The sequence below is a fragment of the Podarcis filfolensis genome, assembly GCF_964270895.1.
Source record: "Podarcis filfolensis genome assembly, chromosome: 17".
NCBI classification, from domain to species: domain Eukaryota; kingdom Metazoa; phylum Chordata; class Lepidosauria; order Squamata; family Lacertidae; genus Podarcis; species Podarcis filfolensis.
The window spans coordinates 19,966,006-19,978,578 of record NC_139621.1 but is presented as its reverse complement, the minus strand read 5'-3'; the positions used below and the strand labels follow the sequence as shown (position 1 = coordinate 19,978,578).

Below are 12,573 nucleotides of genomic sequence, written 5' to 3'. Positions count from 1 at the left end.
AAGAACCACTACAAAAAGTGAAGACTTAGAAGTCTGCTGAAAGGGGTTCAATCTCAGACTTGTTCACCATTGGGTGATGTCCAACTGAGCAGTACCCGGAGTAGACCCATTGAAATCAACAGACTTTTCACAACCACATTGCTTTAAACAGACCTACTCTGAATACAAGTAACACTATATATTACACACTGAGTGTTTTTTTCCATAGAGTTATGGACTCAGAGTGTTGGGAAATAACTGACAATAAACATTGCTTTAAGATACTTTTATTGAAAATATGCACATTCAACCTTTCCATTAAGAGATCTACAACTATAATACAGGTTGTATAAAAATATAAAAATAAAAACAGTTAAATTTAAGAAGGCAAAAAAAATCAGTAGCCAGCAAAAATTAAGACAAATCTTTCATCAAATTTTATGCAGCTTTCAAATAGCATCCAGAGAAAGTTAGTGTTGCAGTCATTTCAGAGGGCCATAATGGAAGAGCTATTTCTGATCTCCTTAGGGAGGTTGTTACAAAGCCTTGGGACCATTACAAAGGCTCCTAGCTGTTACCAGATTCTATCTTGCACAGCAAAGGAAAACAATAAGAGGATTTTAATCAGCATAAAGAGATAAGATATACTAGTCCCAGTTCTTTAAATGTATTAGAAAGTAATTAAGTGCACAGTACAACAAATTGTCATTCTACATCAAATTGAATAAATACTATACTTGGTTATTTCAAACACAGAGTTACAAAAACAGGTGGTGTAATGTGGGATCTTTCCTTCTCTTACTTGAACATATGCAGTTGCAAACTTTCATGGCTGGACAGCTTTTCTGAGCTGTTAAAATACAGAAAGAGTCATAAATACAGGTTCTGTGCATGAAGACTACTACGATACCAAATTTGAAATTCTAAACATAAATAGGGAAAACACTGGAACTTACTTCTGAGTAACCATAGCTGGAACTGGAAAGCAAATTGAATAACAACAAGGCGCTCATCATATGTTTATAAAATGCAACTATGAATTATGCATCTAGCAAGCAGTAACACACATACCCCAAATAAAACCAACTTCAGGTGCCCTAGTTTAATCCCACCCTCCTCCAATACACTATCTCCACATCTACCTCTTATGTTCTGCAATGGCAGTAAGCCATTCACTTGAAACCAAGGACTTAATTCTCCTCACCCTTCAAGAACCTATCTAGCAGCCTGCTCTTGCCTTCCTATTCCACCTGTGAGTTTACTGCATGCAGAGACTTGACGGAAGGAGTCGGTGCTAGAATCTCTTAAGGCAGCCTTCAACTAGGTCCCCATCCACTCCAGCCAGCATGGCTAATTGTCAGGGATGTTGGGAGTTATCATCTAAAATATCACAGTGCACAAGTGACAGCAGTAGGAGTGTATGAACAGAGGCAGCATAGTTGGAGTGGGGAGAATTAAACTAGAGCATTTTACATACAGGATTTGAGCCATCGGCTTCAATCATCTAGATCAAAGGCAGGGAACTAGATCTGTTATGCTATGTTACTTTTTATTCCTATGCTGTGTTTCAGTCAAAAGAATGAAGGTAAGGATCTGATAGGTGAAACAGACCATTATCTTCCCTACTCCTTGTTGGGAAAATTCAACCAGTAGGAAGGGCCACTCACCTGTCAAATCCCTGACAACAGATGATGGGATGCTTTGAAGTCCCCATGAATGCTTGAGACTTCAAAGCACCACACAGGGGCTGGAGGACCTGGTATGGGGAAAACTGCATTATGGCAAAAGTGGAACCCATGGCAGGCCAAATTAGGTCCACGGAGGTTCCTTATCCCAGACATAAAGTGACAGACTATGTCCCCTCTATGACATCAGATAGCCAGGTTGTTTCTAGAAAAAGTCAATACTGAGGAATTAACCTTTAAAAAGTTTACACAAAGGAAAGAAGTTGGAAGTCACCAGCTGAAGGGGAAACGAAGAAACAAGGATACTCCCAGATGCAGAGGGAGTGGGGGCGCACATAAACACACACACACAGAATTTCACCTGCAGCGCTCCTGGCCTTCCTCAAAAAGCACAAATGTGTATACTTCTCCAAAAGATGCACACAAGCAAGATTCTCTTCTAAACTGCTTTCCTGGGATTAATATTGTTTGTATTAATATTATTTATTCCTCAAACAGATAAAATAACAGGGAGCTAGGGGTGCAAAATTCACCCAGTCCTGGCTTTGTTGCAATCCGCACTATTTCTGATCTGCTACAGTTCAGATTCCGCCAAAACCTACATTCCTACGCTATCCTCCTCGCTATCTGCTATAGCTAAAATTTGCACAACTGATTTCAATGGAAGGTAAACATGCTTGCAGACAAAAAGAACAGAATTTTGGTCATATTTGCTCGTGTGACTTCCGTTCCTGACCTCTAACAAACATGCAGATTGTGGGGATTTCTGCTCCCTTTTCTGTTTCCAATGGAATTCTCCTACAGGCACCCCTACAGGAAGCCCACTTGATGCTTTAGCTGGGATTCCTGCATTGAAGAGAGTTGGACTAGATGACGCTTGGGTCCCTTCCAACTCTAAAATTCTATGATTCTATGGCACTTGGCTAAGAGGTTGCACAGACATTCCAGAATCAGCACCCAATGAACTATGGCAACTTTGTTGCTTGGGTGTAACTGAGCAAGAGCAGTTGGCCCATCCCAATGTTTGCACACAGTATCAGTGGGCACAGTTTATGCTGTGGATGTGGTAAGGCAGACTGATAGCAGTGCAGGATATCAATACAGGATATTTGCATAAATTTGTTCACATGCTCCCTCATTTTTGGCCCATTTCTCTGCCCTGATGTCACTGCTGACATCCTTACAGTGTTGTTTTTATTTTTATGTTGCCCCCCATGGTCCTAGCCAGGCTTCATGTGGTGGTGGTGGTGGGGCAGAACCTCAGTTATTGAAGTATTTTTATTGTTTGGGGGGAAGCTGCCTCTCCCCCAGCTATGCCCATGGTTGCCCTAATGCTATTCTTCCCTCAATCCTCAGCTTTCAAAGACAGGGCGATCTGATGCCTCCCCACATCATAAGCTGCCAATTATAGGGAAAGATTTGGAAATAAACTAAGATAAAGGTAAAGTAGAGGAACCCTGGACAGTCCAATCAAATTTGACTATGGGGTGCAGCACTCATCTCTGCTTTCGAGCCAGTGTTTGTCCGCAGGCAGCTTTTCCAGGGTCATGTGGCCAGCATGACTAAACCACTTCTGGTGCAATGGACGGTACCTATTTATCTACTCACACTGGTATGCTTTTGAACTGCTAGGTTAGCAGGAGCTGGGACAGAGCAACGGGAGCTCACCCTGCCATGCGAATTCAAACTGCTGACCTTATATCAGCAAACCCAAGAAGCTCAGTGGTATAGACCACAGTGCCACCCATGACCCTGTCAGTCAGCACAGGTTAATGGCTCTAGATATTATGGATGGGAGGGGGAGATCTAACTTGTACATCTGGTCTGTCGTTGCAAAGCCCTAAAAGAAGGGTGGCAATAAATTGCCAACCATTGCAACATATGATGCTACCTTGCACCAAGGCAGACACTTGGTACATCTACAATGGCTAGTAGCAGCTCTTCAGGGTGTGAGTCTTTTCTAGCCCTACCTGGCAATGCTGGGGATTGAACCTGGGACCTTCTGCGTGCAAGGCAGATGTTCTACCACTAAGCCACAACCCCTCCCCATGGCTTCTGCCCTTCTGCTACACTTGCGTGTCAAAACAGTGCAAGATCTTGGGAGTGCCTTTATTTATCAGTTTCTCACCCTGAAGCGGAATATTGATCCATCCGTCACATCTGTGTCTCTGTACTTTAGAAACAGTGTCCGACTCGCATGAATATAGTGTGTTGTATCTTCAGGGCACTTAAGCTGTACCACTTCTCCATTTTTTTCTTTATCCATGAAGAAAAGATGACATTTTAGATCATCTGCACATAGCTATGGAAATACCAAAATATAGATTATTAAGATTATTAAAGAAAAGAAAAGGACAAATATTAGCAGGGTACCGTTATATGTTCAACTAAAATGAGTTTTTTAAAAACACCATGTCCTGGGGAATTTTCTCAAGTACCACTTTCAATGGCACTGCAATTCCTTCCTTATACCAGAGTAAGAAGGTTCACTGTCTCCCTTGCACTTTAGATATGCATTTTGTTGCATGTGCACTCTGGAAAAACATACGCCACTGGCCAATCTGTTGCCTCTGGAATTTTTTTATGGAAGCACATACATTTCTCAGCACCACTCCAACTTCCCATACAAATTGGTGATTACTGACCACTCTTTAACCAGTTTCCTAGCTTTTTGTTCAGCTAGGGCTTCACTCGAGGTTCTGTACACTTCTAGAGCCTGAGAGTACACAGTTCTGCCATTTTGTCCTTACGACAGCCCTGTGAGGTAGGTTCGGTTGAAAGACTGACTGGTGCAAGATCACCTACCAAGCTTCATGGCCAAATAGGGATTTGGACCCAGGTCTCCCCAGTCAACTGTTTTATATCTAAGACTTCCACACAGACTAAATAGCACTTTAGCCGAATAGTTAATCCTTTCTCATGTTGACAACACATGAGTCTTCCCTCACAAGCCTCCTGTGCTTCTTCCAAGCAAGACTAAAGCTGCAATCCCAAGCCCGCTTATATTTAAGTAAGCCCCATTGAAGTAGTCATGGGTGCTTTCTACCCTGTGCATTTAAAGCACTCTCATGCCACCTTCTGGCGGTTCCCTCATTGCAAGAAATGAAGTTACAGGGAACCAGGCAGAGGCACCCGCCCTGTGGAACACCTTCCTATCAAATGTCAAGGAAATAAACAGTTATCTGACTAGAAAACATCTGAAGACAACCCGGTATAGGGAAGCTTTTAATGTTAGAGGTTTTATTGTGTTTTTATATATTTTCTTGGAAGCCGCCCAGAGTGGCTGGGGGAACCCAGTCAGATGGGTGGCATAATAATAATGTGTATCTGAATAATGTGTATCTGAAGAAGTGTGCATGCACACGAAAGCTCATACCAAGAACTAACTTAGTGGGTCTTTAAGGTGCTACTGGAAGGAAAAAAAATTTTTTGTTATAATAATAATAAGAATAAGAATAAGAATAATAATAATGATGATGATGAAAAGGGACTATGAGGAGAATGAAACAGTATAGCATATAGCAAGCCTGTACCACTTACGTTTATAAAACTGAATGCAGCTTTTGAGCCATGTAAAGTACCGTATTTTTCGCCCTATAGGGCGCACCGGCCCATAGGGCGCACCTAGTTGGGGGGGGGGAAAATAAAGAAAAAAAATTATTTCCCCCCCAGGTGCCGAGCTGGGGCGGGGGAAGCCTGAGCTTCCCCCGACCCCAGCCCCCAGAACAGGCTGCTATCCACAAGCCTAGGGAGCCCGGCGGGACGTTGTGCTGGTCTCCCCAGGCTTGCGGAGAGCTGCCCGAAGCCCGGGGTGTGCTCCGCTGCATGCCCCAGGCTTCGGGATGCTGGCAGCTCTCTGCAAGCCATGCAGTGGAGCGCACCCCAGGCTTCGGGCAGCTCTTGGGGAACTCCCGCGGGCTCCCAAGGCTTGCGGATAGCTTCCTGAAGCCTGGAGAGCGAGAGGGGTCGGTGCGCACCGACCCCTCTCGCTCTCCAGGCTTCAGTGAAAGCCTGCATTCGCCCCATAGGACACACACACATTTCCTATAGGGCGAAAAATATGGTATGTACCTAGTAGGTAGATACTGATAGTGAATTGTGCTCAGTTTGGTGGGTCACAAATTGTACAGACCTGGCATAAAGCATTTCTAAGTGTTCGTGTTCTTCAGAAAAAAATATTGGTTGATCTCGTACCTTAGTGATATCAAACCTTTTGCCCTTAGTATGTGGCTTATTCGGCATATCGCATGAAAACACCTGCAAAGAAAAGACCTCTTAGTTTCAGAATGCTTTGGGAAAATATGGGATACCAAAATAATGACTAGATTGGACATAGTATAGAAGAGCAAGTAACAAACAAACCAACAGATTTTTAAAATGATGGTCGTTATCAACTACATATTTTGAAAATGTTGTTTGCTTTGGATTTGGACACCTCCAAAGAAATCATAATCAAATTTTGTATGATCAGGAGATCAAGGAGCAGGTTTCCATCTATGTTTGGATACAATTCAACACCATTTAGTATCAAGATGCCAGATTTAACCTTTCAAAACTGCACTGAGTTTTTGGCTTCTTAGAATTCCTGAGCATCGACAGGTACTAGGCTGCTAGTTTCACTACATATGGGAATGATAAATTCCTGGACAATACAGCTCTTTATAATCTTTTTGTACTATAATAATGCTGTTTCATGCACTGCATCATATAGATAGATAGACGATAGATAGATTTGTGCTTTGACTATTTTTATGAATGGTGCCATATTTAGTTTGGTCCTAAATCAACATCAGGGACGCGGGTGGCGCTGTGGGTTAAACCACAGAGCCTAGGACTTGCCATAGGTGTACAGAACGTTGGCAGTTTGAATCCCCACGACGGGGTGAGCTCCAGTTGCTCGGTCCCTGCTCCTGCCCACCTAGCAGTTCAAAAGCATGTCAAAGTGCAAGTAGATAAATAGGTACCACTCCGGCGGGAAGGTAAACGGCGTTTCCGTGCGCTGCTCTGGTTCGCCAGAAGCGGCTTAGTCATGCTGGCCACATGACCCGGAAGCTGTACGCCGGCTCCCTCGGCCAATAAAGCGAGATGAGCGCTGCAACCCCAGAGTTGGTCACGACTGGACCTAATGGTCAGGGGTCCCTTTACCCTTTACCTTTAAATCAACATCACCTGGATTTGTCAAGTTTGGCCAGTGTTAGTGACCAGAAAAGGGTGCAGCTGAAATGGCAAAAGTGTGATTGTCAGGGAACTGCCATCAGCTCAGAGGCGAGAGGCGGAAGGGCAGCTGGGTTACAGGGAGCCTCCAAAGATCGTGAGAAGCAGCACTTCCTCCGCGGCGGAGGGAAGCCCTGCCTCTAGTGGGGAAGGGATGAAGGGCTCAGAGGATGTAAGAGAGAGCCAAGACACCTTGCATGAGCAAAGCGGGGGGGGGGGAGGCAGGTCCCCCTTATCCACGCCCTCTCTGCGCAGTAGGTTTACACGCAGAGAGGGGAGGCATCGGATGGGGGTCAAGAGACTACTCTGCTGGGGAAAGTTTAAGGACCGCCAACTCTCAGATTCTGCTAGTGACTGAGCAAGACATGGAATTGAGACGTTCTGCACTGTATATGTTTTTGCACCAATAATAAAGCCTTTGAAAAGACCAGTGGGGATCTTGCCTGTTTGCTCTTGAGCAACCACGCTGGTAGGCATAACAGTGATCAATAAAGAATCACACAGCTACCATTTAAGGCCTGTGTTGGGCAAACATATTTCAAGTTAAATGCATATTTTAATCAGAACGTGCAGATTACTTTCTACCTTCTGCCTGCATTTCTGTGATGCTCAGTCCCCATCCCATCTCAGACACAAACAGACTTGGGTTACCTTCAGTTGCTTGTGGTCAATGTCTTTGGTCAGCACCAGCAATTTGTTTTGTTCATCGGACAGTTGGCTAAAAGTAACTAGAAACCTGCCACGACCTGGGCCTAAAAAAAGAGGGGCATAAGAAGGAATTGCCGTGCAACGTAATAGATATAACAGGATTTATGTATAAATTTATAATAGAATTTAAAATACTGGAGCTAAGGTAATTATCCATTGGAATATATATATATTCTGTGGAGACACAAGTGAAACAACGTAAGTTCAATGTTCCAAAAATGGTTGGGAGCACAAAGACTGAGTGCAAAACATGCTAAAGCAATGGCAGCAAAGTCCACAGATAATGTGGTGCAGTGGTTAGAGTGTTGGACCAGGGACTAGGATGCTCACTCGGTGACCTGGGGTCAGTGAATGCTTCTCAGCCTAGCTTACCTCACGGGGCTATTGTGGGGATTAAATGAGGAGGGGGAGAACCATATATGCCACTGGGAGCTCCTTGAAGAAAAATGTGGGATAGAAGTACAATAAATAAATAAAAATAATATTCAAAAAAAGGCAGCTTGGGACTAGGGTCTGGTGTATCACTATGTTTGGGACAAATAAAGGACTTTCCTCCAGGTCAAACTGGCAATGACACCAAGAGGGTTTTTGGTTTTTATTTTGTCCCACCTTATACAGTGTATGGTTAGCTCATTGATTTTAATTGTCCCAAGCCAATTGTTTTGTTTTCCCAAACTTTCTTTTTTCTTGTTGTATATCTGGTGTCTGTTTGTGGCCTAGATTGCATGGCTTGATCTGCTGCGTTTGATGGATGTCACACAGGACAAGGGACTTCTCATTTGATAGGCCACAGTACAAGCCTGCCAGACTAATCTTTACAGATTATTTATCCGGAAATGTCTCAGTCTTCAGAGCTGTGAGGCAACCTGCAATATACTTTTATGGCACAATTACTGCTTTGGACATTTAATGTTCTGACTAGGAGCACGGATTGGATAATGGATGTTACTCTTAAAGTTAAGATGATACCTCACTTCTCAAGTGTTGCGGCTGCTTGCATCTTGCTCCCTTATTTCACTGCTTAGAAAATGGACATTTTGCTCTTAAGCCTCTATCACACATTCCTGGTATAAGAGGGGTAAATTGGCTTCACTGTAGGGGATAATTAAGGACTCATGTGGGAGGCAGCCCCACTTTCAAAGAGTCATGGTGCACATTTTTTAATTGACCTTTAAATCAAAAACAGAATTAAACAAAAAAAAAACCTGGATCACTGTCACCCAATTCTTACCTTGAACACGGAAGTAATGGACCCAGGTAGTCATCCATCTGATATCTAAATATAATACACATCAAAGTGTTAACCGTCTAACTTGTCATCTATCATTCCACTATAATATAGCAATGAGTGGTAATATTCTCATGCCCCATCCCTCCATTGATTAGGCTACTTAGCAATGAAGTAGTAAACCTCTGGGCTCTACCATTTCAGAAAGCATGTAAAAGTTCCTATGACTAAAAGCCCCTCCTGCTGTATGGTGGCCAGGGAAGTCATGCTTAGTCATAACAAGGAAATGGTGTGGTCCTTATAGATTAACTCAAAGGACAGATCATTTCTTTTGTATTCTTTCTCTCATAATAACTGCATTTGCTTCCTGTAATAAAATGTTCAGGATGTATTGTCATCATGATTTGCTTGTTTGTTAAAAGGGTTGCTTGTTTGTTAAAAGGGTTGCTTTGCTAAACTTGTATCCAGCCTTTACATCAAATGGTCTAATGGTGGCTAACAAGAAGAATACGACATCATAGCAATAATACATTTAAAAACATAAAAACGAGGCAACTATTTAGAGAATTGCATTTGCTATTGACATTAACCATAACAAGTTTGACCCTTAGCGTTTAATGTTAAGGGTTTGTTTTCAATAGTGTTCTAGGCTTAACCAGAAGAAAGTAGGGAGAGAACTCTCTGGTTTCAGGGGTGGAGAAGGCAAACCCATCCCTTTCGCTCCTGAATGTTCTTTTGTTTGATATACCAAGGGGGTGGGGGGCAGCCGCGATGGCACCCCACCGGGATCATGGTGCCGGCGACAGTGTGCTCTCCCCGCCCCCCTCTTCCTCCGCCAGTGCCTCCATTAAGAATAGAGGATGCCTGCCTGTTGTCTATCATTACTTTCCAAGTGCAAGGGTGAATCTGCCTCTTATTTATGAAATAAAGAAGTGTATAAGCAAACATTACAAAACAGGGAAAAAAATACCAACTTGTCTCATTCTGCATCAATTTTGTATTAGCGAAATGCTTGATATTTTCAGAGGTTCATGTGCTTTTAAATTATATTCCTCTAGTAGGGGAACTAACATCGAAGCAACAAAAGTGAACTTTGCCAGCGTTTGCACTTTGAGCCTTGTAAGCAGCGATTGGAGGACCTCACTGTCGTGGCTGAATTTGTACATATTTACCGTAATACAAACGTCAATTTTGTGTGGATATCAGTCTGAACATTTGGAGGGCTTATATTAACTTAGATGTTTAACTTCAGATGTCTGTACTGATTGTTATTGCGTTCAGATTGTGAACTGATGTTGTTATTCGTATTATGCATGTACTATTTTTTATTCTGTTGTCTTTCATCCCCTCCCTCTTTTCTGTTCAAGTTGCAAATAATAAAAAAAAGACTGCATAGAAACAACATACCATTTTTTTGCTGGAGTCTAGAGAGAGAGATTCCATTCACATCAAACTTCACTACTTCATTGCCCTCTGTTAAGAATAAACATTCTTCTTGGCAGAGAAACTTATACTTCGTTGCTGCCTGAGAAAAACAGAAAAACCTGCCATGAAATACATGTTTTCTGTCATATTAGGCAGATAGTAATAGCTGTCTCCTTACAAAGCAGTGTAATCGTAAAAGCTAGAGGGACACATTCCACAAACAGAGGCAATGTGAGGGGCTCCTTGAGTCATTTTTATGTGTAGAGACATGTTCAGCATACCACAAATCTGCTGAAGTGTGGGAGATATATTTTTTTTAATGCATAATGCAAGTTGAATGTATGATCTAGGAGCTGAATTTATAGGAACATTTCTGCATTATCTAATAAATCTAACTCCTACAACGTTTTGCCTTAGAACCTTATTCTTACAAGTCTTCTTTCAAAACAAAGTGATGTTCTGCTTTATTATCCCCATGTAATGGATGAAGACCCAATCTTTCTATTGGAGGATTGCATTTCTTTCTTAAAAAACAAACAAAAAACAGGCTAGTTATGTATGCCAGTGCTGGAAAGGAAGGAATATAGTTTGTAAATAACCAGATCTCTATCTATATGCATAGATGCATATACACAGAGGCATTTGTCTATATCACAAACAGATTTTGCTGCAGGGAGAAAGAAGAACCCTGTGAGATCTGCTTAAAAAGGATTGCATATACACTCCTGTATTTGATGCTTTGATAATGATAAATAAGGACTGACAGCACTGATGTGTGAATGTCAGTGTTAAATTTTGAACATTCACTGTAACATATGCATATCTTGCTTTATAGTGTAGTGCTACTGTTTTTTTTCTGTTGAGATATGCATTTCCTAAGAAGGTATGGCTGCATAATGGTCACTTTAAAAACACTACCAAATGCATGACAGGCAGCTACAAATCTTGCCAAAACCGAAATGTTTTCATTATTACTAAGCTATTTGCGGGATGCTACATGATAACCTAGTAAATATTTAGTGCCGTATTTGTGCTGTGCAGAAGTGACAATTCATTCTCATTCTTACCTTCTTTCTATATCTGCAGCTTTCTTCCACTTGCTGTTCCTAAAATAAAGTAAAACAAGTAGTTCAGCAAAAAACAACAACAACAAAAAAACAGAATCAGAAAATTATCAGAAAACTTTGTGGTACATAGAAGTGAGAATTTATTCTTGTATTTACGTTACTTGTCGTTCTTCGGCATCGTTTCCTCAGTTCCATCCTTGTGCTGGGCTAAAAGAAATCAAGTAACATTTATTTGCATGCATTTGCCGCTTTACAATTTCCGTGCTGTACTAAAGTGAGAATTCATTCTCTTACTTACGCTATCTGTAGGTCTCTGCCGTTGCTTTCTGCTTCTCATCTTGGTGCTGGCTGACATCGTTGTGCGGCTTACTGGAGCAGCACAACGAATTTATTCACTTGAAATGTGACTCAGAAACAACGTGGCTCAGGGCCAGTGGAATTGTGCAAACAAGGCATGCTGATGCCTGCTGTCCACATAAAATGTCCAGGAAAAAGAATAGCCACAAAGAAATTTCCGGAATTCACTTTCCAATAGCCTTTTCTCCCTCTCTGCACTGGCCACATGGTGTTGGTGGCCTGCCAGGAGGATGTGGGAACTCTCTGGGAATTGACAAAGGGGCTACCATGGTGCTGAATGATCCGGGAAAGAAACATCTCCAGGGAGAATGCGCAGCCAAAGGCAAATCAGCAACCGAGAACAAGAGCATCACACCTTCTGTCAAGTTGTGGGTGAACATATCAGACGACACAGCAATTCTTCAAACAGCTCTTGTTCATTCACAGGCCAGGACAGAACTGAACTGAAGGGTTCAGTCAGCCTGCTTATATAGAGCTCCAGTACAACGCAACAGTAACAATTTTCTAAAACTATCCAATCACTGAACGTCACTTTCAATCCCTTATTTGCGTAACTATCTACAGTATCCCCCTGCTGGCCCAGGGTGAGAACTTCAGTACATAACACCTTCGAATGGCAAACTTGAGAGGTGGGAGTGAGTGCTGATAGAATTGTAGCCAGAGGAGGCACAGTAGAACCATAGCTGTCAACCTTTCCTTTTTTTGGCGAAAATTCCCTTATTCCAGCGCGGTTCCCGCTGCTTCTCACTGCTATCCCGGATTGTTAGATATCCCGTAAACTGTCCCCAGAACAGGTGAGGCTGCTGATCCCTTATTTTCGAGGCTGCTGATCCCTTATTTTCAAATCTGAAAGTTGACAGCTCTGAGTAGAATAGAATACAGTGGTACCTCGGGTTACATACGCTTCAGG

The 12,573-nt window shown here is 42.4% G+C and overlaps 1 protein-coding gene across 1 annotated transcript; it reads right to left on the bottom strand.

Moving 5' to 3' along the window:
• Positions 1-250: 250 nt before the first annotated feature.
• On the bottom strand, positions 251-11,959 carry LOC310752921 (uncharacterized protein). The gene is made up of 9 exons (XM_083594090.1): positions 11,605-11,959; positions 11,463-11,513; positions 11,307-11,345; positions 10,222-10,339; positions 8,818-8,862; positions 7,530-7,630; positions 5,859-5,921; positions 3,793-3,966; positions 251-829 (listed from the first exon to the last, which is right to left on the bottom strand). The coding sequence occupies exons 1-9, from the start codon at positions 11,659-11,661 to the stop codon at positions 806-808; spliced, it is 672 nt and encodes a 223-aa protein (XP_083450216.1). The 5' UTR covers positions 11,662-11,959; the 3' UTR covers positions 251-805.
• Positions 11,960-12,573: the final 614 nt, after the last annotated feature.